Source organism: Zingiber officinale, chromosome 5A, assembly GCF_018446385.1.
Source record: "Zingiber officinale cultivar Zhangliang chromosome 5A, Zo_v1.1, whole genome shotgun sequence".
Lineage (NCBI taxonomy): Eukaryota > Viridiplantae > Streptophyta > Magnoliopsida > Zingiberales > Zingiberaceae > Zingiber > Zingiber officinale.
Genome location: NC_055994.1, coordinates 113,720,142 through 113,747,814, shown reverse-complemented (window position 1 = coordinate 113,747,814; position 27,673 = coordinate 113,720,142). Strand labels below are relative to the sequence as shown.

Below are 27,673 nucleotides of genomic sequence, written 5' to 3'. Positions count from 1 at the left end.
AAGGAGCTTATTTTTTTATGTAAGTTAGTTGATTTGTCCATCTTATTTAATTGAATAAAATGGAGTTTGCTTTATGACTGAGCTTAGATATGTTTTTTTCATTTGCTCTTTTCTAATTATGTTTGTTCATTCCCAATTTGTTATTTTTATTTTTGATTCATAAGTTATTTTTTATACAATCTTTTAGCTTATGGAAATTTTCTAATTTTATAATTTATTCATCAAAAGTATTAGGAGAAAAACATTTGCTTTGGTCATTATTGACAATATATTTTTTTCCTTTTTCTATTGCAACGAAGTAATAATAGAAATATCTTAGATTTTTGGTATTTCTACTTGTCTAAGTCGATGTTGTTTGTTCAATTTTAATTATCATATAAATAATAAATTATAAAAATAGTGAATTTATTAAAATGATATTTATGACTTGAAGCCAGTGGTTCCTTATGAGTGTGCAGTTTCGTGGAGATATCACATGTATTTAATAGGCAATAACTCTTGTGATCGATAAAGGCATATCTGATAGAATTCCAACTATGGTACATTATGGTCATGTTTTTTCTAATGGGATGACAACTATAAAAATGTTAACAGTTTGAATCAGTTTTTATGGATGTTTTCCGATTTATTCTAGTAAACAATAAAAAATTTCTTGTGAGATTAATCATCTCCAAAATTAATGAATTTGAAGAGTCAGTACTTCGATTACCCAAAAAAAAAAAAAAAAAAAAAAAAAAACTTATCTTATATTCTTATATTTGATTTTCTTCTTAAAAAAAAATGTCAATATGGAATAGCCATTGCACGTCCATGGTAGGACCACTAAGATTAAGGTGTGACATATCAAGTTGTGTCATCCGAAATTGATGGTATTTATAGTTCCAGTGCAGGATTGGCATCGGTCACGGTCACGATGCAATGACGTCATATCTAGGATTGTAAATGTGCAAAGTCAAGTTAAGCTTTATGGTGCTCAATTGCTAAGTCAAGTGAAACCTAAAATAAACTAAATCATCGAAATAATTATTCTGACTTAATTTTTTTATATAAATTTGAGCTTACTTCAAACTTAGAATGAAGTTAATTTGTTTAAATGATTATTCAATTTGATAATGCAAATGTGATCACTTATTAAAATTTCTTAAATTTTAATAAGTATGATTCATAAAATATTTTTCACAAATATTATTCATGAAATAAATAAACTGAACACATATATTTATACTTATTCGTTTAATTTAATAAGTTGTTCAAACTTATTTATTTAATTAATCTATTGAATAAATATAAATAAAATTTTATCAAATCGAACATCAAATTTATTCACGAACATTCAATTCATTTACCGCCCTAAGGCGCAGAGGATGGTGCGACCACATGGTGGCATCCGGGGTCACAACAATCATGATTTTTTTAATATTAGTAAATTATTAATACAATATTTTAAATTATAAATCCACATCCGACCTATTATGAACCAAAGACATGTTTTTTAGGATGCATGAAATTTTCAGCAGATCAAGAGGGATCTCCAGTGGATCAGATTCTTTTGTCCACCACAATAAAATTAGCAAATAATAATGAACGAAAAATCAAAAACTTGTATCCTGCCGTTTAATAAGAATATGGAGCTTGACCAATAGCAATTAAGAAATCGCAGCTAAACAAGCATCTCGCGCTTAGGCATCCATAAAACACTGAACATGACAAAAGTTCATCTTAGGATGATCAGTTAATTCCTTGTCCTCACCTTGTTCTTCTGGGAGGGATTCTTAGGTTCAATTTGTAAAAATTTGTTCCAGTCTCCAACAAGAACCATTAGGAAAAATCCGCACTCAATCTGCAAAAAGCTATGAGCTCACTGCTGTAAGATATAGATGTAGTTGTGAGGTAATCAGTTGCTAAATGAGATTGGCTCTCTTCAGGAAACGGATAGTTCTGCAGTAATATGGCCAAAGTGATTCAACCAAACTGATATAATTCTCGGCAGCCACTACTTTAAGTTGTTCATACTTCTGGCTAAAATAATCTTTGTATTTGAAGGCACTGATGTCAACGAAAGGCTTAACAAAACAAGTCCACAGATATGCCCTGAGTTTTCCCTCAGCTATGCAACTGTATACAAGTAGAGCATGCTTGGGCAGATCCATTACGAATTTACCACCCTGGACAAAGAGGAAAGCATACAATGAGCATATCCTCTGAATCACTTTTATATAGAGAGCAACTATAAGAGGCCCAGCTATCCACAATGGCATTAGGTCCCTTGCTGCTTCAGCTCCGTGAACAACTTTGATAGTTAGAAACAAAGGGATACTGCCAGAAGAAAGATGATCAATCATATGAAGAAACTGTTAGGCATTTCTAGTAATTAAACTTGAGTGCCCAACTATCTTTAGAGAGGATGAAAAAACACTACAACGACATGTTTCTCCACCTTCAGCAAATCATAACTAAACAAAAAATAATAATAAACTGAAATGCCGATACTAAGTTGAAAGAATATAACACCCCTTTTACTCACAGTTGAACAAAATGTTTGCTTCTCTAACCAAGAGTAGAACAACATTAGATATGAAGAAGTACCACTTTACAAATGAGACTAAAAACAAATGAGAAGCATCACAGATTCAAGAAATAAGAAATTAGTGCAGTTATTTTTATGAAAAAATATCCTTTGCCATGACAAAAAAAATGGAAAGAGATTAAAAAAAAGCATAATGAAATTTGGTGGGTACTAAAAACTGAAAAGGAAAAAAAAAACCCTAACAAGCCAAGTTTTTTGGTATTGCAGTTTGGATGTTTCTGTTTGAATTCTGTTAAACTCTGGCAACTAAAAGAAGGAATTAAACTGAATAAATAATTAGAATATGTTAAGGTGTATCATAATATAGACTACATGTAAACAGTTCTAAGAATATGTCTGACAAATTGTATTATACATCTACTTTAACCAAAGAAGTAGGCTTCTTGACTTCAAGAGGCAGAGTAAAATATGAGAGTTACTGTTATTTCCTTTTTGTTCAAACTGAACCAATTGAAATTTTGGTTCAATTTGGATACTTGAAAGTTACATTTGATATAGTTTTAGTTTGCAAAATTAGAAACCAAAAATACCCTCAATTTTGTGCTTGAAATCAACAAACCAACTCATGCTCAGCCCTGAAATTTATACAAAGTTTTAAAAAAAAAAAAAAAAAAACTCAATTATAGGTTTAATAGATTTCAGATATTTAGTCAATCCTCTCTAATCGATTAAGTCAACACCAATTACTAGTGTTTGAATCATGATTCTTCATTCAGATCGATATTGTTGACTTTATTTAAGGTAATATACCTATACAAAAGATTTTGCAACTCGCCAACTCCCCCAATTGATTAAAACTACAACAATAACGTGCTACATACCTTGACTATTTGTAGCGAGCAGCATATATCCTTTCATTGAATTGTCTAAGGTGATAGCTTTAGTAATGCAAGAATCATTCAAATTTTTGTTGTACTTGTATCACGGTAATACTAAGGTGGGTCCATTGCACAGCAGATATGTGACAAGCAGATGTGTATGTGGGTCTATATCCAATCTATGTTTTCTAAACAAATAACATTTATATATTGATAATAATGTATAACATCTTGTCTCCATAAATATAACTCCTATGCAAAATTATATGGTTAACCAACTACATGGTACATATGTGATTTGCTACACATATAGGAGGCATATGAAATCCAAATTTTAACTAGAGTTGTTTTGACAACAATGTAAAATATAATTGGAAATTTGGATATGTCATTCTTACACTAAAACAGGCTGAAATAGGAATACAAGTGATATGTCTGAAGGCTCCAGAATAACTATCTAATAACTATGGAATTAAACTAGGTTAATACAACACAAATTTATTTCTACTCTATCTAAAATTCCCCTTTCAAACTGGAGCATAGATATTTGCCACAAATTTATCACATAGAACATAGAAAAAGTTGGCAGAGAGACTTGATAAAAATATCAACAATTTGTTCTTCAAAGGCACATGACATTTTCTTGGACGTGACATCATAGATAAAGTAGCAGTCAACCACTCAAAGTGTTAGAGCATTCAGAAAACACTAGATTATTTGCATATACATGGCCATCTAATTATCACATGTATTTAATTTGTTAAAACTGAGTATGGTTAGCTGTTCATAATGATTATAACATACCAACCTCTGTTTATTTACAGTCTTAACCTGACAGTAAGGATTTGCATGTATGATTAGGAAGCTTATAAGAAAAGTTAGTATAGTGATTTACAGACTGTTATATGAGGATAGGATCACAAATTGCATAATATCTTGATCTACTTCGCCAAACAAAAAGGCTTACTTGATAATTTTCATTAATTGGTTCATTCTCCAAAAAAATAGACAGTGAATTAGTCATTTCTATAGGCATACTAGTACTTACTACTTAGATGCCCAAAATTGATTAATTTAGGCATGATTGTGTGAAAATTCAATCAAACGACCTAATAGAACAAGTTACACAAGAAATACTCAAACTCTGTTCGTGATAATGAAAACAATGAATTAGAGACATAGTAATAGTAGGGAGTTTCGTAAGGTGAAGAGAAATAAGTAGTCATGTTGAAACTTACAATATAAAAAATGGGATAGATATAGCAGCATCAACTCCTAAGAGGTATACAAGCATAGCTTTTGGAATACTCCCTGCCTTTGTTCCATCTATACTGTGCTGAGTTTTGGATGTAGCATACTGGGATGTCCTTTCATTAAGATTATTATCCATTGTTGGGTTGGATGGTGGTGACCGCAACATGATGAGCCACTTCACAAATAATTTTCTTATTGCTAGAGATCTCACTGTCATGCTATCGTTCCCTTCAGGTGCATAAGGTACTGGATGTTTTTGGATATCAAGAGATTCAGACAGAAATTCCTCTTTTCCTTGCTGCATCCTAGAAATCTGGACTGGTGGTCTAGAAATCTTTGAGTCCTTTCTATCAGGCCTATTGTTCTGTGCATTGCCTTTAAAAGAAGAAACTCTGGAAGCTTTCTTCTTGAAACAGATAGGATGCCCTCTGTCACAACATTTGTAGCTAACCATGAGAATACCTGACCTGCAAAGTCAAAAAGAATCACATGTATTGGAAATTAAATGTGGCAAAACCACATGTAAAATTGAGTAAAAAGGAGGAATGTTTTTGAATTAGGAAAACAATCTTGCACCAAAAAATCCAAAGAAAACCAATCAAATGAATTTTTTTTAAAAAAAAAAACTGCACTTCTTTCCATAATACAAAGGAAAACCATCAAAATTCAAAACCTATTTCATTGAACCGTGCAATAATATTAACATCATCAAGTGCAATTACAGTATAGAATAAGTCTTGAGAAAAGGCATCATAAAATCATCAAAATTCAAAACCTATTTCATTGAACTGTGCAATAATATTAACATCATCAAGTGCAATTACAGTATAGAATAAGTCTTGAGAAAAGGCATCATTTAGTCTTATTCCAAGAGACGCCCAATAAAAGAATAATGAGATTTAAAACAACACTAGAAGCAAAGTAACTGCCATAGTTAAGTGAACATAAAAAGAAAAAAAATGGTTGCTTCATCTACATCTACTTAGTCAATCATCTGTACAAGCACCCACAAAAATAGTAAACTAATAAGAAAATAATAATTCCAAGAACGCAAACTGATGCAATTCGAAAATTGGGGATCAATTTACAAATTTTCTTTACAAATATAGAATTTAAAAATTATGTCAATCATCTGTACAAGCACCCACAAAAATAGTAAACTAATAAGAAAATAATAATTCCAAGAACGCAAACTGATGCAATTCGAAAATTGGGGATCAATTTACAAATTTTCTTTACAAATATAGAATTTAAAAATTATATAATTTTTAAATTTTTAAGAGTTAGAAGGGGAATGTTGGCACAATTGTAAAGTTATTGTCGAGTCACGAAAATAACTCTTACAATGCAATGTAAAGTAGCATCCAATAAACCATTCCTCAACCCGTATTGGTGAAAGCTTTGTGCACCGGACTTTTTTTTAAATTTCAATGGGATGTTAAAAGTTTATTATAGTTTTAAAGATAAATTATATCCTTCAAAGTTTATTCAAATTTTTAGGGATAAACATAATTTCAAGTTTTATATAACTTGATCATATATTTCAAGTTAATAAAAGAAGTTAGGATCTCATGTATTACGTATTAGATCATCTTTTAGTTAATAATAATATTTCTCTTCAGTGAGATAAATTGTTTCAACTTTTCCAGTATAATTTTTCATGTTGGTATCCTAATTTGGTCTATATACTAGTTATTTGATCAAACATGAGTTTTAGTTCCAAAATAATGAAATTTTATTCAAAATTTGGGTGACCCCTCGAGCCTTCCTCTCAAGATTTCCTTCCTAGGAGGCAGGTCCTAATCGGAACATCAGAAACCTCATCACGGTCTTTTGCCCCAGTTATGCTACCTCCTATTTTGCAAACACAATAGACCTTATAGTTATAACTGCTCCCATGGCACTAGAACCCCTTGATAGCCCGCTCTATATGACTCTATCATCACACACGACTTTTAACACCAGCCTCTTCCACTCCCACCATGATGGATCTTCTCTCTTAGAGATGCCCACAATTACTCGTATGCATCCAACTATGCCACTATAGTTACATCCCCAAGCTAGATCATGTCAAATTCACCTCTACTTTACAACCTAACATCACTACATCACTCATGCACCACCACAGAGGAAATCAAACCTTTAAACAACCAATGCACGAAATCCAACATCTTCATTTGGTTTTGCTTCTAACGGCACCACTCATCATCCACTACGCCATGCAATCTCCCCTCCGAGGAGTGCACACATCTACACACCCTTCATCTCCTGCATTCACAGCATCAACATCATTGCTCACTAGTGTTGTCACCACTCAAAGCTACTTTGTTGACTCACTATGCGTGAGCCACTCACCTCTCATATGCCACTTCCACACTTGCATAAGGACTCCTCATCCTTCTCATGCCAACCCCATCATGCCACGGCCAGAACCTTGTTCTCAAATCAATGAATACTTCCCCGTAGACCACATCAAAGCCCAGTTTTGGTGCTATCATTCTCTCTTTTGGCATTATCACTTTTGGCGCTATCAATGATAGAGGTAGTTTAGCTTAATCATCCATTGAAATATAAATAATCATCGCATCCATAATTCATTTGCATGCACTCTAATTAGATATCATTGTGATTCGTTGTTGTTTTTGTATTATACTTAGTTTATCACAACTTTATTTTGCAAGCATCATTCCTTACAGATATACATAACTCAACCCAATGAAAGGAAACACTATTAGCACCAAATAAATTTTACAAGAGTTATAGAAACTATACTCACAAAGAGAACTAGCTTAAATTCATGAAAACTAAATTAGACTATATGAATAATTGCAATGCACATTACCCTTCAAACACATATACCACCATCAACTATAGAAACTAACAATCTCATTATGTTATGGCTAAAGAAAACTCAAATCACTTTCCCAAAAATAATAATAGTTATAGGCCTAGACATATAAGGGCAAAATCCCCTATGTTTTATGAAAGAATAGATCTTAATACATTCCTTAATTCTTTAATTGTTAATTAATATAGAATAGTACATTGACTATCATGAAATGGTTGTTATTGAATGAGCACAATTTGCCAAATATAAATTCATTGCAATTGTTAAGAAATTCAAGGTTAATTCAAACTAATATAGAAAACCACCTATCAAACATTTACATAAAATGAGAAGTAATCTTAAAGAAAAATATACTACAAAGACTTTGATAATCATGGTGGCAAAAGACAAATACGCTCGCCCCCAGCGCCCCCGCCAACCGTCCCAGGGCCAACACAGAGGAGGTAAATCACGGACGGCTACTAGCCTTTGGAATAGTGACTAACACATAAGGAAGACATTTAACTCGGCTTTTGCCGAGATTCAAAACCCCGGACCTCATGGTGGCAACACCTCATGCGCTAGCCACTAGACCGTCCCGAGGGGACTCAAAGACTTTGATAATCATGAACTATACTACAAGTTAATATACAACCAATCATATGTAAGTGTAATAGAATACTAATCACAATTTGAAAATTTATATAGGTATTGTGATATTAGAAGAGATTACAGCTCATTTTGATTTACTTTAGTAGGAGATGTGCATTACTAAAGACAAAAAGATTCAATACAACCTTGAACATAAGATAATTTTAAAAAACAATTACAATTCCATATTTAAAATATAACAGAACAAAACCACACACAACCTCAAGTTGAAAAATGTTACAAATTATATAAATAAAATAGAAAATATAGGGATATGATTAAATCTAGATTATATATATATATATATATATATATATATATATATATATATATATATATATATATATATATGAGATTGATGAATAAAAAATATAACATATTTTAAATTCCTTCAAAATTTCTTAACCTGGTATCAGAGTAAACCCTAGCTGTATCTCCAAACCCTAGTCGTCATTCCAAACCTTAGCCATCATTCCAAACCCTAGCCTTCTCTTCTTTTCCATTATTGATCGCGACAAGTCTTCTCTTCCATTAATCGTATCTGGCCTAGGAGGAACGGTTAATCATCAATCTCTCATCCCCTAGATTCCAGTTACTAGAATCTCTGCATATGAGCCACACGCATAGTTACAAATTTTTCGATCAAGTCCCACACACCACTGTGTGAAAGTGCATTCATTATCAGAGATCTCTTCAGTTGTCACTATTCCATCCACGTTGCTCCATACAGCATCTTCACATACTTAGTTGAGTCACCATCTATTCAAGTGTGAGACTTTTTTGTGCAACAAGTTTAAAATTTCTTTGGTATTCAGGGTTTTTTTTGTTCTTGCAGCTCTTTAGTGATATGGTTGAGAAGAAGTATGTATTTCTATTAAGAATATGTCAAATTCTTTCATACCAAGAATCGTTAAAAAGTCACGTAAACCAAATATATATCCTATTTTTTCATCCTCCAAATGGGTCATTGATTCTGATCTCACATATCATATGTCAAGTAATTCTAATATGTTCTCTACTTTTCAATCACATACCTCTACTTCTACGGTTACTTTAGCAAATGGATCAACCTCCTATGTTTTGGGGTCTGACACAATTATTAAAGTCCTTTAATTCCATTACACGGTCTTCTCAATTGTCTTTTAATTTAATTCCCATAAGCAAACTCACCCATACTCTTAATTATTGGTAAAGAAGATTATTGGTAAAGGACATGAGTCAAAGACCTCTACCTCCTTGATGCATAGTTACCAAAATGTATCAAATGTTCTAGAATAATCACCCCATTAGAAGCACAATATCTATTGGGTAATCCTTCTCTCCTAGTATTGAAGAAATTTTGTCCCCAATTTTATATTCTATCCTCATTAGATTATGTGTCATGTCAATTTACTAAACACTCATTTTAGTTCAAGTCCAAGAGTCAATAAATAAGCTAGTGCTCCTTTTAAATTAGATCACTTTAGGAACTTATCTTGTTATGTCTTAAATTGGATTTAAGTATATTGTTATTTTTGTTGATGATTATTCTCAAGACATAATTATATTTGATGAAAAATAGGTCTAAGTTATTTTTCATCTCTCTGCCTTTTATGTTGAGATTAAAACTCAATTTAATGTTCTTGTACAAATATTGCAAAATGATAATGCTAAGGAATATGTGTTGAAATCTTTTCAAACTTACATGACTCTTAACATGGCATTCTCTATCAAACCTCTTGTGTAGACACACTATCTCAAAATGGAGTTGCTAAGAGAAAGAATAACACCTTGAAAATGCAAGAGCTTTATTATTTCAAATGCATGTTCTTAAACAATTTTGGGTTGATGCAGTTTTCACAGTTTGCTTTTTAATTAATCGTATGCCATCGTCCGTTCTTCATGGAGAGAATCCTTATCACATTGTCTTTCCAAATAAGTCTATTCATGGTGAGAATCCTTATCACATTCTCTTTCCAAATAAATCATTGTTTCCTATTGAACCTAGAACAATTAGTTGTACATGTTTTATTCAAAATATTCACCCTCAATTCACAATTTGATCCAAAATCTGTGAAGTATCTTTTTCTACTTGATCCAAAATCTTTGAAGTGTTTTTTTCTTGGGTATTCTCGAGTTCAAAAAGGATATAGATGCTACAGTCCTAATCTAAGCAAGTATTTGATGTCCATTGATGTCACTTCTCTTGAAACCACACATTTCTTTCGCACTACCAATCGCCCTAGTCAGGGGAGTCATCACATCCTCTATTTCTGATCTTAAAAATTTCAATTACAAGTAACTCATCTTGTAACTCGTTATCTCGTATTTTAACAATTGTTTTGTTATATCTACTACTACTAAATTTAAATTTCATATATTCTATTTTTACTCTATTAAGTCTAAAACTTTGAACTTCCAAGTTCCAATGTCTCCCACCAAAATTCAAACTTAACATATACTCCTTCAGGAATCTCATCGACCAAAATAATGTCATATACAAATAACATGCATTATGATAGCATTTCATGGATGTGTCGAGTGAGTTCCATCTGTACAAATACCCACAAAAAATGCATATAATAGTTTTAAGAATGTAGAATTTCTCTTCAGACACTTCATGATGCCAAACACATAAAACATTTGTAGAATGCCCACAAAATAAATAAGCTAGAAGCAAATAACAATTCCAAAAAAAAAGTAAACTATTCCATTTACACACATGATGGCATCAAACAAGAAGCAGAATGGATGAGATAACTAAAAAAATGGTTTTGACTTTTGAGACTCGTGCAGTAACCTTGGTTGTGCTTTATGAGGTGTGGCATCAGTTGGTTTGATACTTGGTGTTCGAAAATGCGGCCTAGGCGGTCACCTAGGCGCTCGGCCGCCAGCAATCGCCCCAGAAACCGGGTGTGCGGCCAATCTAGGCGGCGCATCCACCTAGGCGACCGTGATGGGTGTGCGGCCAGTCTAGGCAACACATCCACCTAGGCGGCCGTGTGCGGTGTCGTAGAAATTTCAGTTTTTTTTATTTTTTTAAAGCCCTAAACCTATGTTCCATCGATTCATGTCCCCCTTACACCGTGTTCGACTCCTCTCATCTCCTCCGAAAGCCAACGATCGCCAATAAGGTTTTTATTACTGAAATTTCTTTTTTTTCCTCCCACGATGCTTTCGACATCGTGGTATGTTTTCGGTGACGTCAGATGCCTCTGGTGGCCCCAGATGCCTCCGACCACATGTCTGGTATCGGCCGGAAGCGTCCCGCGATGCGTCCAATGGCACAGGACGCATCGCCATCGGGCGCGTCTTGTGGCGCTGGAAGCCTCCGTCGACGAGTCCGGTGGTGTCGGGCGCGTCCCACAATGCGTCTGGCACCATCGGAGGAGTCTCGATGTTGCTAGAGCTAGCACCCGCAGCCCACGACGTTTTTTTTATTATTTATTTAATTTAAACATTTCCTCAACTAAATGGGATAATTCAAATAGGCTTCTAGAAATCATAATTAAATTATCCCAATAAATTATATAAAAAATATATTTAAAATTATTTTTTTAATAAATTGTATGAATTTATTTATATTCTAATAATTTATATTTAAAATTAAAAAATTCTAATAAATATTATTAATTATATAAATCATATTTATATTCATAATTTTATATTTAAAATTAAAACAAATTTTATTAATTCATATAAATCAAATTTATATTCTTACTGATTTATATTTTTTTATTGATTTCAATGCTCTTAAGTCTTAAAATATAAATATTTTATATCTTAATATTTTATATATAATTATATCTTAATTATTTTATATAATTTTTTCTTAGACTTGTTATTAATGATTTTAAAGATCATAAATTTATTTTTAAATCACTTTTCAGGTTGTAACAATTATAATGGCAAGCAATTCATCTTCGACAGCATCAGTCACTCAATCCAAATCCGAGATTCTTAGAAGAAAGTCAAATGACATCGAATGAGAGGTTGGGATGTTGATTGATCCTAAGAACCTCGACAAAACTAAATGCAAGTTGTGTGGAAAAATGATGTCGGGAGAGTGTATAGGATCAAGGAGTACATAAGAAATATACCTGGAAGTGTATCTAGTTGTCGAAAAACATCTCAAGAAGATAAAAATAAGTGTAAACATGTCATTTTAGAAGGAACAGAAAGAAGAACAAAATAACGAAAGAACAAAATTATAGATGAGAGATGACAATTTCTCTAGATGAAGAAGGTTCTGAAATTAAAGGAATAAATCCATCTAAAAAACCCCACTTGGCCCCATGGATAGATATGCATCGGCAATTGCTCCAGAAAATATAGGTTCAAGTGGGAGTAAAGTACTTCGCTAAAAAAAATATAAATGAGGCTCTTTTCAAAAAAGAACTCAACAAGTTCAACCATATGTTGGGAAATGAGTTTATGAAAATAGAATCTCATTCAATGCTGTTGATAATGATAGATTCAAGCAGCTAATGGAAGCAGTGAGTCAATTTGGACCAGGATTCAAGCGTCCAACTCAATATCAACTTAGGAAACCACGGTCAAAAGCTGAAGTTGAAAGAACAAAACAACTACTAACGAAACATGAAGAAGAATGGGAAAAGAATGAGTGCTCCATCATGACAGATGCATGGAGTGATAAAAAAAGAAGTATTTTAAATTTACGTGTTAATTGCAAGGAGGGTACTACATTTTTAAAGTCTAAAGAGTCTTCAGATAAGGCACATACAGCTAAACTTATTTTTGAGTATGTTGACAAGTATGTTGAAAAGTAGGAGCTTAGAATATTGTTCAGATTGTAACAGATAATGCTACCAACAATATGTCTACAACTAAATTGATGAGAGAAAAGCGACTTGGGATCTTTTGGAGTTCATGTGCAACTCACACGGTTAATCTCATGCTTGAAAGTATTGGCAAGTTTCCACGATATAAAAAGGTAATTGAGCAATTCAAATTTTTTACCATTTTCATTTATGCTCACCATAAGACTTTGTCATTGGTGAGAAGTTTCATGTAAAAGAGAGACATAATTCTGCCAAAAGTTACCAGGTTTGCATCAAATTTCCTCACATTGTAAAGTTTGATTGAAAAAAATCAAGTTTAAGGGTCATGTTTACAAGTGATATGTGGGAGAAATGTAAATGGTCAAAAATAAATAAAGGGAAATTGGCTTACTCTGATGAGCATGAGTTTTTGGAATGATGTGACACTGTAAAAAGGGCAGTCTAGTGTACGAAACTCCCGCCATGCAGGTCCTAAGGAAGGATTCATTTTACGTAGCAGCCTTACCCTACTTTTTACAAGAAACTGTTTCCAGGATTCGAACTCGTCACCTTTAGGTAACAAAGCAATAATTTTACCAAGGTGTGACGTTGTGTTTAAAAATATTTGCTCATTTAGTAAGAGTTCTTCGATTGGTAGATGGAGATAGAAAGTCATCAATAGGGTTTCTATATGGAGAGCATCTTCAAGCTAAAGAAGATATCAAGGTGGCCCTAAAATGTGGAATCAAATTATCAGCCTATCATAGCGATTATTGAGTCAAAAATGAAGGATAGACTTGATATATCATTGCATACCACTACCTTTTTGTTGAATCCCTATTTTTACTATAAAGATAGTTCTATTGCCCTTTATGAGGAGGTCGCGATGGGGATTTTTGAATGCATAGAAATTTTGCATGCCAATGAGTTAGATATACAAGATAAAATTATTAACAAGGAATTTGCAAAATATAGAGACCAAACTGGGTTATTTGGAAAAACATTGGCAATAAAAGCATTTGAAAAAAATAATGATACATTTGATCCATGCGCATAGTGGAGTGCATACGGTGCTCACACCCAACTTGCTAAGAGTGGTATTGAGGATACTTTTATTAACTACAAGTGCATTTGGGTGTGAAAGAAATTGGAGTGCATGTGAAGGACTAAGCTTTAAATTTTAAGTCTTTAATTAAAGTAAAGTATTAATTTTTAAAGTTTATATTCATGTTATTAACTATAATATTTACTCTCTTTTTTTATATTCATACAAAGAAAATAAATATATTAGATGTCAACAGGTTAAACAATATAGTATTTATCCAATTTAATGTTAGATTGTTGAACAAACAAAAAAGAGAAAAAGAAAGAAATGTCAATGTTCTCTTGCAAAAGATGCTTCCAGTACACAAGGTTGGATTGTGGATGGTGAGGAAGGATATGAAGTTGAACTAGGTTTTGGGCTCACATGGCAAATGGTTGATGAAGTAGAGCAGATGAAAACCTACAACTCTGAAGGAGCTCTAGAGTGAGAGAACTTTAAGAGGATGATTTTGCATCCGAAAAAGAGGAGGATCACAATGATAACATTGAGTTTGTGTCTGATGAAGAACAAGTTGTTGAAAATTATGGAGAAGAAGAAGTAGAATAAATTTGATATTGAGTTTATGTCCAATGACATTTTATTAGTTGTATAATTTTGAACTCATTTTAAATTTGATGTTATTGTGTTGGAGTTATAATATGTGATTTATTATATAAATTATGCTGCTACTGAGGAATCCGCATAGCGACGCCTAGTCCCCGCCAAAGCGGGCTAGTTACAATGCATGCTTGTTGATACTTAATGCATGCTTGTTACAATGTTTACTAAATTATTTTAAGGTGTAGGCTGTATATCTTTGTTTTAATAAATTGTGTACTTTAGAGTATAGAAGAAAACAAGGAAAACTGTAAATAAAAAAGTTTGAATTCCATGATATACTCTAGAAGTTTAGCACGGTTATCTTGAGCCTGATTTTTAGTGGAACCTAGGATAACATACTCGATATCACTGTCGTTTACATTAATTAGTTTACAAGATTTATATCCCAAATCCCTCAATCTAGATTGCATATTGTCCCAAAGAAATAAGCAAGAATGATACACGAGAATAAGCAATTTGAAGAAAACAAGGGGAATTTAAATTTAAAAGCAGTCAACACCATGATATACTTTAGATATTTAACGCTGTTATTTAATGATTATTGACATTTTCATAACTAGTTCACACAATTGATTTCACAAATTTCTCAATCTGGATACCATATACATGAAATGTGATAAGTAAAAATGATGCCAAATCCAAGAACTAACCATTGGTTATATTATGCATTGGAATATAATCACGTGGTTATTGTTGTTTTAGATACCACAACTTAGTTGCCAGATGTTTTGGTGTGTTTCATACTGGATAGCAGAGGTACAATATAAAGACAGACTAACAGCCGTAATAGAACTGACCCAATTATTTTAAACAGACTTACCTGAAATTGATATCATGCTTCAATGATGCAAAATCAGGAATTCTGTTATTGAAATGAACCGTCAAGGTTCTCCAGTTCACCCCTCTTGTTGATGGTTTAGAACTAGGTGAATGTGGAGAAATAGGACTCTAAAAAACAACAAAAATAGCATAGCTTTAGAAAAACATATAATAATATATTAGTCAAGAAGTTAAAAAAAACAAAAAGCATGGAGAGCCAGTAAAGATATAGCTAAATGTATGAATGCACGATAATGTTAAGTATGGAATCTACGAGTTAAAAAATTGTACACTTTGTCAGAAAGCTTAACAAAAACCTGCATCTGATGAACTACCAACGCCATTGCACCTTCTTCAGATTCACATATCAATCATCAATGGCCACAGGAGTTCCAGTACAGAACTGAAGGCAAACAGTTAAGCATTTAGCTGATTTGTTCGAGGTCAATAAGCATGTTTGCTTAAGGATTAAGGAGAAAAAATAGAGAAAACAATGACACCATGATAAATTATATCTTCATCATTCTAAAGAACAAAAAGTTGTCAACAAAAAGCCTGCGCTTTGCTAGCGTGTAAGGTAAACAAAAACTAATTTCTTGCTGGAAGCATCCACAGAGAAAGCATAGATAATAAAATCGCCATCAAAGGTAACTTACGTTTGCAATCCGAGAAAAGGAAACTCGATCATTTTAAAGACCGATGGGAAAAAATATGTCGGAATTTTTACCCAGGTTTGCAAAAAGATGATAAACTAACAAAAACGGGTACAAAATGGATCACAGTTGAATACAAAAAATAGTCGAGGGAGGGAAATGGAGAAGGAAGGAGAGAAGACGAACAGAGAGAAACTTTTACTCAGACCCGACTCTAGACAACGGTCGGCTTACGGCGTCGTTCTCCCCCTCGATGGGAGATACGCGAGAGGAACCTGGATGTAGATAAGAAGACGAGGAGGAGGACGACGATGAGAAGAAGAGAATCGAACGGTGAAGGAAGAGAAGGGGGAGCGGGAGGGAACTTGGATTAGGTTTTGTTTGTTGATGGAGATCGGAAGCAAAATGGTAAAAATAATATATTATAAAATTTTATTGTCTATGCTTTTTTTTAATTCAAGTATGTATTTTTTTTAAGGTCCCATTGCTTACGAAGACTCAGCCAACCAACGTTCTTAGATTTATAATCACTGCACTACAGTCTCAGACAAGCACTCCACTTTTAATAATACCTACGTTTATATTTATTAAATTATGCATCTTTTTCTCTTAATATCCTACACTTTTAATAATACCTATAGTACGGTGTTTAAAAAAAATGCACAACAAAAAAGATGGATTATGATAATGTTAAAATAAAATTATGACACATATACTAAATCATAATGTCTTCGTCAAAGTTATTAAACCATCGCCTATATTAATAGTCCAAAATTTGATCGCATTCTAAAAAATTGTTTTCATTTTACACACAATCGTTACATACTTTTCCACCTTGAACTCTTATTTTTGTGACTTAAAATTCAAATGCAGTCATATAGCGGGGAAACATCTAAATTTATATCCCAACTAAAACTTTCGGCCATTAAAATCATATCACATACTACATAGTCTTACTACATCAATGACATGTATTTTTTTTTCATCTATATATATATATATATATATATGTTATAATTTTATTTTAATATTATCATAATCCATCTTTTTCATTGTGTATTTTTTTTTTTGGAACACTTCACTTCTTGTCTCTCTTCTCTATTTTCGGGGGGAAGAAGGGTTTCAGTGAATCTTCATAAAAATAATTCTAAGTTTGTATAATTCTATCTTATTGATGCACTCTATTTTATCATATTCAATCAACACATACATAGGTTCTTAAGACTCTCATTCTAAAAATGTCAAAGTTCATTAAATACGAATACTATAAGATCATTAGTAAGCTTTGACTAAAGCTCACTGTTTACTAATTATCTTAATGGATCAAAATCAAATCAAATTAAATTAAATCAAAATTAATACATTATTAAGAGTCTCACAGTTATAATCATAGCATTTAACCTTGGTTCTATATCCTTATTGGTATAATATTATTTTTTGGGAGAAAAAATAGTCTTGAGTACTTTTGACACAAACTTATTAATAGACTTAATTGTATTCAAAAAAGGTAGATTCGCTACCTTAACAGCCCCCTAGTGTCAGCCCCACGGATATGGATGAAGGTTCATGCAGGTATACAGGCCATAAGCGCATGGCGGGGTAAACCCCAGGTCGTCAATTCCTAAGAATCGACCCCTGGCCATTACGCCAGAGATACCATGCGTCCACCGTCTGCGCTACGCCCTGGGGGCTTAGACTCATCGTATTCAAGCAATGATGCACATAGGTTATATATGTTTCTAGATATTATTTGACGTACAATCACTTACATTTTATGTGTATGACTTACATTATTTCACCCCCTTTCTATTATTTGTTGACATAATTACTCTTGTTTATTCGTAGATCTGCTTTTTCTTGATTTTCACTTTCAGGGCGCGACTAAGAGCTTAAATGGATAGAAAAATCCATCGAAGTGGCTTTGGACAAGAAGAAAGACAGAACACTGGAGCTCACTACTTCGAGGCACAGCCCGTGTCCACCAAACATGACTGTGCAATGTATCCCCCTCTAGAGAACACCGGAGCTCACTACTTCGAGGCACGACCAATGTCTACCAGACACGGCCATGTCGTGTAACACACTGGAGCCACTGCTTTGAGGCACGACCCGTGTCTACCAAACACGGTCGTGCCGTGTATTCTACATCGAGAAAACACGCTAGAGCCACTTCTTTGCGGCATGCCCATGCCATGTATCTGCATCCAAGGAACACACACTATGTGAATTTTGTTGATAGACTTCATCACTGTTTACTTCGATAATTATTAACTACGAAGTAATATATGATAATTAACTTCGATAATAAAGTTGATATAGTAAATACTATTTTAAACTTCATAGATTAAAAAAATATGAAACTCACTTTTAATTTTATTTGACATTTAACTTCATATTATATATTTAACGAAGTAATTTGGCACAAAATGAAATTGATATCTCTCAAAACTAAAGTAATAAATTTTAACCGATCAAAATCTTGTTTTTCCACACAATATTTTTCCATTTTCTAGGGTTTAAGTTTCGTAAGAAAGGGGATCGACGACCCATCTATGACAATGAGCTTCCCCTTGCCGCAGATCTCCAAGTCGACGCGGTTATCCACGCCTCACCTTGCCTCACCCATCTCCCCCCACCGCTGATCCATTGATCAATTCTCTACGTCGTGCCATAGCATCGTCACTGCCTCCGACCTCCATCCACTCCCAGTCTTCACGCTCGACGATCGCACAGACTTCATACCCGAGGCCGACCTCCTGCCGCCCTCACAATTGTCTCCCATCGGCGCCAGGAGCTGGGGCCAGAAGGGATCACTCTCCCCTTCTCCTTCCTATTCATCCTCTTCATGCTTCCTCCCGACCCGAGCGATGGAGATGGATGGTGCTGGTCCTTTTGACCGGCGTGGGAAGAACCCCAAAGGCTTGAGTTGGATGATTTCGCCTGTCGACAAGAGTAGGGAATCATATGCGGACCGCGGCTCGCCTGTAGATGGGGTGGTTGAGCCGGGACCGTTGATTGTGCTTCTGTCATCGCCGCCTCGGGATTTTCTAGGTCTGAGATGTAAGGACCTACGGTGCTAAATGGTAGCCTAGAGGTGGGCACATGGGTTACTTTTTTTGGATATGAAATCAATTTCTCCCTTTGCTAGCTCTGGATTTTACTTCTATTGAGTTTATTTTCCTTGCTATTTCATCATATGGTTAATTATGTCTTGTGCTCTACTTATCTTCAATTGCTAGATCTTATAATGAGCTTGCTTTTCACTCAATTAGATATTTATACGACTTTATTTGGTGGAGTTTCCTGACATGTCTATTTTACCAACAAAAAATCTGTTAAAATGAGTATTTTGATGGTTGATTTTATATTATGACTCGTCATGAATGTTTGCAAAAGATGGTTCTTTCACCTTGAACATTTTAAAGCGTGATTAATCATCTTGTTTGGCATTCTATCAAAAAAAGTACAAGTGCATTTGTTTATCTGGTATAGCCGTATTGATTATTGTGTATAAGATTGGATTTTCATGCGGCAAGTATCTAATTTTGTCATAGATCTAAAACTATTAGAATTTTCCCTTCTTTTTTAGATTATCTACAGGCATGGTTGATGGTCTGGATGTAGATGATGAAGGCTTTTGACAAATTAAATTGGTCCAGCTTTATGGTATTCATTTCCCATCCTGATTCCTCTAAACCAAACGACCTATAAATTTGTTTCTAGAAAATCTTCCCAGAATTCCTCGAGATCATTTAATGGTATGTATTCTTGTAAGTCAGGAGTTTCAGAGTAAAGTTTAGGAGGATATGAAGGATGTGAGAAATAATTTACTAAGCTATAGTTAGAAGAGGGTGATATTTCTTCCACATCATCTACTGAGATAATCAAGTAAATCAATGATATATCAGAGACGTCTGATTGTATTTATACTAAGTCAAGATTAGTGCATGTAACTAGTTTTGCTTCTCGTGTATATAGATTTTTCTTATTTGGACAAGCTGAAGATAAATGTCCAGGTTCATTACAAGCAAAACAAGTAATGGTATTAGCATAAATTTTTTTTTTGCCTAAATTTTCTCACATGTTTATCCTTATTTAGGTATGATTTCTTTTTTCTACTTTTTCTAACATAGTATATTTTTCTTGGTCTTACTGTTTTCAGCTTTGTCATAGATTGCCTAGGTGGTCTTGATAGAGTGTTTCTATTATTAGTTTGTGTTTTAGGTTGAGAAAGATCATATTGTTGAGGAGTATAAATCTGACTACAGAATCCATATTGTTGATTTTTGAGTTGTTTTTGTATGTGAATGTAGGTACATTTTTCTTTGAGTATAGAAATAATGTGTTAAATACGTACTCCAATATTGTCATATTATGGTGCTACTTTTATATCTGTCTAGGCCTTATGTATTTCTTTCCCTAAATCTCATAGAAGTTTGCTAAAAATAGTCTTTCTCCTAATTCAAGATTATAGTAATTTTTTGAGACAACTATTAATGCTAGGAAGTCATTACAAAAAAGTTTAATCCAGTTCCAACTAAAAAGTTATAATTGTTCTAAATATTGTATGACTTCTTTTTGTCGTACGTCTAATTCTATATTAGCATTTCTGATAATAAATAACCTATGAATTGTATAGCAAAGATTAAGTATATTGTTTCCTTGTGAAGCAATTCTTGTTACTTCCTCCGAATAATTAGTTTTGTAGACTTCTATGCTGCTCTGGCAACATCGTCTAAATAATTTTCACCTACTCTTATCATGGTTTCATCAGATTCTATGTCTAATTCGTGTTTGGCTTGATAATCTTTTTTCACAAAGACTATCCATTGTTCTAAATATGTATCATATATTTGAAGATCATCACATTCCCCAATATTTAATAAAAAATAAAATTTTGCTAAAGTATGTAATTTTTAATGGTCTTCGTTATCTATTCTTCATAATAAGGGATTGTTATTATTATTATTATTATATATATATATATAGAGAGAGAGAGAGAGAGAGAGTTTATATGTTGCGGCGAAAATGTGGTGTCGTCCACGTCAGTTGCGGTGAAATGAAAATGAACCAATGAAAGCAGCATGTGAGAAAAAAAAGAAAAAGCAGCGCAGGAAGAGAAAACAAAAAAACACTTGCCGCCTCCTCAACCCTAGCGCCGCTCTCTCCCGTCCCCAAGATCTGCTCTGCTCTCTCCCTCGCCGCGCCTCTCGCCCTCGCCGCGCCTCTGATCTCCCTCGTCGCGCCTCTCGCCCTCGCCGCGCCTCTGAGATCTGCTGCAGCTCTCCCTCGTCGCGCCTCTCGCCCTCGCCGCACCTCTGAGATCTGCTGCAGCTCTCCCTCGCCGAGCGCTGCTCTCTCCCTCGCGAAGCTCAACTCTCTCCATCGCCGAGCTCTGCTCTCTCCATCGCCGAGCGTTGCTCTCTCCATCACCGAGCTCTACTCTCTCCATCGCCGAGCGCTGCTCTCTCCCCTCTCCTGCCGCCGTCGCGAGTCCCCTCCAGCAGAAGCGCCGAGCTATCCCTCTCTTCGGCGACAGGTTCTATTCTGCCGCGAGCCCTAGCAGAAGCGGCGACAAGTCCTCTCCTCTTTTCCTTGAACAAGGTCCATTAATTACCAGATAAGAAACTCTTTCCACATAGTTGTTGACATCCATATTAACTAACATTAGCCTCCACTTCAATGGATAGTATCAAACAAGGTTCATTACACACATTACAAGTTTCACCTTCACAATCAGTTTCATTAAAATATCATCTCTTACCAAGCATATATTTTGGAGTACATATGAAGAAACAGGAGAAATAAAAATTCAACTCCATGTTCTTTCAAGGATTTGGTTCACCATTCTTGACACTTAGCACAATGTCTGAATAATAATTTTTCAAAATTGGTATAGATAGAATCCTTATACTACTCAAGGAAGATTATACATGTTGGTGCAATTGTTCCCTAAGTGGTCGAGTTCGATCAATTAAGTGATACTTAGAGAAACTAAGAAATTAGGATGATCTTTGATACAATCACACACAAGTGGTCGAGTTCAACTAACTAGTCTTGATGTTTGGTTAAAAATTTAAGACAGACTATATTGTGTGGTTACTAATATGATTTCTCAAGTGTGCATGTGTTGGTTACTTGACAAAGTTATTACAAGTGCAATGAATAATGTTCAAGTAGGTTAAGATAGATGGAACACTTAACAGAATCAGATGGAAATTATATTTGGATTATGTAATTATCTATTGTTTGCAATATGTTTGATTCAACATATTTTAACTTTTATATTGAATTAAATAGGTTGGTGTCGTAGCTAGATTTCATTACTCAAATGGTTAGCCATTTGATTTGATTTTTGCTTCCTATTTGAATTTCAAAATCTGTATTATAAGATTAGCATTTATTATTGAAATGTATATTTATTGTAATGTAGGGAAAAACATATGTAGTTTTTATTGGACGGAATCCCGGTGTTTATGATAGTTGGGAAGAAACTCATACTCAAGTTAACAAATATAGCGGTGCATTGCATAGATCATATCTCAGTAAAGAGGAAGCATTAAGAGCTTTTAGTTCATACAAGGAGAGACAACATGGTTTCTTTGCCCCTACTGTCCAAAAATGTTCAAGCTTAACTTTGGGTTCAACTTCAACTCCATCCTCAAGTTTTGGTGAAAAAATGAAGCAGACTGAAGAACTAGCGAAGTTGATAAAAAGCCAGCTAGGTTTAGCTGATGAATATCATCGTAATGCAGCTAAGATCGCCGAGATGTGTGAAGAGATTAAAAAAAATTGACTCTGTTAATATTAGTGATTAATCGGTAGACTTCTTTATTTAGTTGGATGAATGTATTTTATGGTAGACTTTTTTATTTAATTGGATGAATGTATTTGACAGTAGACTTTTTTATTAGTTGAATCAATGTATTTGACAGATTTCTGCATGGTAATTTAACATTTAATCTTGTACAATTAGAGTCCCTCTTGTTGCAGGTTTGGAACCCATTACATTTGTTGGAAAGACTCAGGTGATCGGTTCTTTCCTACTTCGACATCATTTATCTTGCCTTCTACTTGTAGTTTGTTACTTCTCTTTCTTAGTGTACAGGTATTTGGCACTAAAAAGTGATGGGAGTAAGTATGACGAAAGTAAAAACTACTGGATACTAGTCAATGCACAGATGGTGAATTAGTGAAAGCAGGAATCAGTTGTTCTTCATTCATAGCCAATGCACAGATGGTGCAATTTAGCAACTCTTGTCCTCTATTGATGAAAAAGATGCAACTGTTGGATTTCTTGTAAGCTCGTTGAAGTTTTTCACATGTTGCAAGGGCTAGCAAAGTTTCAGTGCCCAATTGTCATGAAATGGCTCAGACCAAGCACGCAAACCGGTAAAAACTTGGGGCCATGATCTAGTTTTCTTTCTGGAAAACCAATGGTCTTTTCACTCTTTTTCTTAACAGAGAGAATTAGTAACAAAAATGTTTTCTTTCCTTGAACATTAGAGAAACAATTTCTAGCACTGACACACTGCCGAGATTCAGTTAACATTTTATAAAACATTCAGAATATGATGAGCCTTTTCGAAGACTAGCATCAAGATTGGTCATTGGCCATTGACTAGCATCATTTTAAGTCCCTTTCGACCAAATAAAAAGAGAAAAAAGAAAAAGAAAAAGCTTTGATGACTCACCTGACAACAGCTTCACGTTCTAAAAATGTTGTTCATTTTTGTCCAATGGCCTGGCAATGCAAATGGAGAAGGTAAAATTTACCAGACAAACGGAATTTACCAGGCAAAATTTCCCATCAATCTTAATTTAGAATTAGTTGTCTTCACTAAACAAACGGAATTTACCAGACACCAAATTAGTACAGCAAAAAGTCTGAACGACTGTAATACAATACATGGCCTAACTAGGAATAACACATCATCTAGTACGATAACTAAGTGCAGGAGACTAGAGCTATGGAATGCAACATGAATTCTTTGCTACATTAGTAAACTTTGCTTGTGAAATTTAGCTCCCGTCAGTTGCATCCGGATCAAGTAGCTTTCAACCACATCCAAGGCAAGCTACATTTGAAGAATATTATTAGTACATCCATAATGAGAGGACATGAGTGATGCATCCTTTCCATCCTTGCAGTAACCATTGTCAACCTACATCCATTAGAAAATACTTAAGACTAAATAATATTAAGCAATTATTAGACATGAATATAGCAATATGCATATACCGTTAGATAAAACTATGCCACAATAAACTCAATGAAAAAGTTCAAAATAATCAATACAAAAAGTCTTTTTGAAGTGCAATGGAGAACCAGATTTGAAAATGTGGATGTTGTTGACATTTGACACCTTGTTCACTATATATTGATGATCTGGCAGTCTATAGTTTACATTGTTTGGGGGAGTCAACTTTCATGGATGTCATCAATATCAATTAGCACAGATTTGAAGTGCAATGGAGAACCAATAAAATTAGATGATGGTTCTAATTCATTTGATCAAATCAATTACATCATATCGTCTTATTTTTTGAAAGAATTATGGCCTTTAACTCCTTTTTAAGTGAATTACTGCCATCTAACATCATCCTGTCTTTTCCTGCTTGTAGAGGATCAAACTCTGAAGCTTTGTTGTCCAAGTAACAGTTCAATATTCATAATTGTTGTTATCCAACATGAGTTTTCTGGTTATAGTTACACTAGCAATCAAAACATGAGATTTGGTAGCAGTATGTAAAAATATGTATATCAAGAAACAATGTAAAAAAAAGATAGTATGTAAACCAAGTGGACCATTGGTGTACTAAGCATGGTATGATAGTATGCATAGATATTTTGTTAGAAAGACAATTAGGTAAAGACAATTTACTATAATTTAAAGACAATTTATTATCTGAATAAATTACCAACCATGGATAATTACAACATCCTATCTCATGTTGTTTGAACCTACAAAATAAAGACAATTTATTAATTTTATTATCTCAATAAACAATAAACCACTATAATTTAACAAATTAAAACTTTGATAGTACCGGCTATAGATCCCAAATCCGGTTCATATGTGTCGTCAAGACTGATATGATTATTATCTTCAATTGATCTGATAATTGATATATTGTCATATACAATAATCAAATAAGTTTGTTTGTAAGAAAAAATATAATAAAAATGAAAAATTGAATCGACACATACCCTCGTTGCAAATTGAGACAGTTACGCTTGTCATGTGACACTTCTCGATGTCTACATCCACGACAAAGCCTAGAATTTGATGTTGATTTCTCCTTTGATGATTTTAATCTCTTCCCACATTCCTTAATTCGTACTACAGAAGGATCAATAATACCAAGTGTCTCATCCATGGATTTTTTTCTTTGACTTCTATCACTGCATGTTGTATTAATGGACATCTCTTGAATTTTGTTGTAGATACAATCAAATTGTTCTTCCAAGAAGGTTGTCCTCTCATTACTCAAAGATTCATCATCAACTAACACTGAAGCCTTATAGGATAACCTCGAGTGCCTCGACATCAAATATCTTTCTGAATCTGGATCATCGATGACATTTTGCTCTCCTAAAGCATATATTGCTCCAACTTTTACATATCGCGTCCATCGTTTGAGTATATACATATCAGGCAAATGAAACACTTGGTTGATACGAAAAAAAGCTAACATATGTCTACATGGAATGCCCTCAAACTCAAATTTAGTGCAGCTACACGATATGTAATCCCTTTGTTTGTCATGCGTGAGCACTCTTGATTTTGAGGAAGAGGAACTTTGAAATTTCATCACGTGGTAAACTGCTGAGGCAACTCCTATACATGTCTGTTGCACATAATAACTATGACTCTCGATCATTTCACTTTGAAATTCGAGCCACTTCTTTTTTGTGTACAGCTTAACCATTTAACTTTCCATTGGCCAGGTTGTATTAACTTTGAGATTCTCATTCATATCGATATGGTCCGCAACTAACTCATTGTGTCTTTGGTGTCTCAGTGCTCTATTAAAACGTGTGATAAAATCCATTAATGAGTTCTTATTTGAGACATATTTCTTGAAAAATGCATGTGACCCTTCAGATCATTGGCTACTTGACATTCTTGCAGAAAATACATGACTAAAATATGCTGACACTCATCTGTGTTGCAATTCATACATCAAGGATAACCAATCATTTTTCTCTAAGTTAGTTTCCTTGATAGTCTCCTCCCTTGACTTTTCAAAATCATCAGGTGTTGAAGAATTTGCAATGACGTTCTTTATGCTGTGATAATAGTTTTGAAAAGTCAAAGGTTCTAATTTTTCTGGGAATTTGTTCAATATGTGCCACAAACAATAGCGATGCACTGTTTGAGGCAAAACCTGTGCAATAACTTTTGTCATTGCAGGATCCTGATCAGTGATGATAATGTTTGGTGACCTTTAGGCATGACTTCTAAGAACTTTGTAAACAACCAAATAAAAGACTCAGTTTTCTCATCACTAAGAAACCCGCAACCAAAAAGAATTGTCTGACGATGATGATTAACTCCTACAAATGGTGCCAAAATCAAACCATATTTGTTGGTGTTATAAGTTGTATCAAATACAATAGCATCACCAAATACACTATATGCCCTTCTTGATACATGATCAGCCCAAAAGCACCTACTAAATCTGTTATCAGAATCAGTCTCGTAAGCAAAGAAAAAAGCTGAATTCTTCTCTTGCTCGGATGTAAAAAACTCGATAAGTGTTTCAGCATCAATACCCTTTTGTTCATCCCTTAGATTTCTCTCAAAGTTTCTAATATCAGTTTCTGTACAACCTACCCATTCAGGGCCTCTATACTCTATCTCTAATAAACGTATTTGTTGACAAGTTGGTACATTGTCCTCTGAAAATTATTTTGTCAATGCTTTTTTGGCTGCCAAAATACTACGATGTGAGCGTAGCAAATCCACCTTTGATGGAGTCGAGAGCGGATGATTATGAGCTTCTATAAAGTTACAGATAACCCAATCCGGTCCCATTTGTTTCTTGACAAATGCAATATTTGCCTTACAACTCATTCTAACTGTGCCACGTGCTCTTTCCCTTATTTGTTGATCAGGGTTTGGATGTTTCTAGTGTCGTATTAGATCTGTATGTCCTTCTTTGAAACATACAATTTGTTTCCATGTCACTTCATTTGTCATTTTATTTTTCCTGCTCGTGCTATTCCTTGAACTAAATCCGGCTTCTTGTGCATATTGGTTATAGAACGAATATGCATCCTCTAGAGATGAGAATTCCATTCCAATTTTTGGCTTTCGAACATATGCAACTTAGGGAATGAATTCCTGATCATCAACTCTATTTTCTTCCATTTCTGGACGCCCTCGCATTTTATTTGACAATAGATAAATAAATCATAAACATGATATAAATAAAAACTCTCCCAATAAAAGTGATTATGATATAGATGCATCAAATTCTAACAGAACATCATCTAAGTTAAACATGAAATTAAAGGTCTTTCCATAGGCATAGGCATAAGCATAGATAGTGACAAATCAAGTACACGTTGCTCATGAGAGAAAACATTATT

The 27,673-nt window shown here is 34.0% G+C and overlaps 1 protein-coding gene across 5 annotated transcripts; it reads right to left on the bottom strand.

Moving 5' to 3' along the window:
- Positions 1-1,587: 1,587 nt before the first annotated feature.
- On the bottom strand, positions 1,588-16,464 carry LOC121981411. 5 transcript variants are annotated; one of them, XM_042533907.1, is made up of 5 exons: positions 16,261-16,464; positions 15,739-15,824; positions 15,423-15,550; positions 4,644-5,126; positions 1,588-2,316 (listed from the first exon to the last, which is right to left on the bottom strand). In XM_042533907.1, exons 2-5 carry the CDS (start codon positions 15,763-15,765, stop codon positions 1,902-1,904), a joined length of 1,053 nt encoding a protein of 350 aa, XP_042389841.1. In that variant the 5' UTR covers positions 15,766-15,824; positions 16,261-16,464; the 3' UTR covers positions 1,588-1,901. The 5 variants fall into 5 exon arrangements, with proteins under 5 accessions (XP_042389841.1, XP_042389842.1, XP_042389845.1 ...); XM_042533908.1 differs by having other exon boundaries at positions 16,283-16,464; XM_042533911.1 differs by having other exon boundaries at positions 16,309-16,464.
- Between the last annotated feature and the right edge of the window lie 11,209 nt (positions 16,465-27,673).

Excerpts from the sequence above, each read along its gene's own strand:
- LOC121981411 (XM_042533907.1), bottom strand. The coding sequence starts at position 15,765 with ATGGCGTTGGTAGTTCATCAGATGCAG. Across the intron at positions 15,551-15,738 it reads TGGTAGTTCATCAGATGCAG|AGTCCTATTTCTCCACATTC; the intron begins GTTTTTGTTAAG and ends GTTGTTTTTTAG. Across the intron at positions 5,127-15,422 it reads AAGCATGATATCAATTTCAG|GTCAGGTATTCTCATGGTTA; the intron begins GTAAGTCTGTTT and ends TTGACTTTGCAG.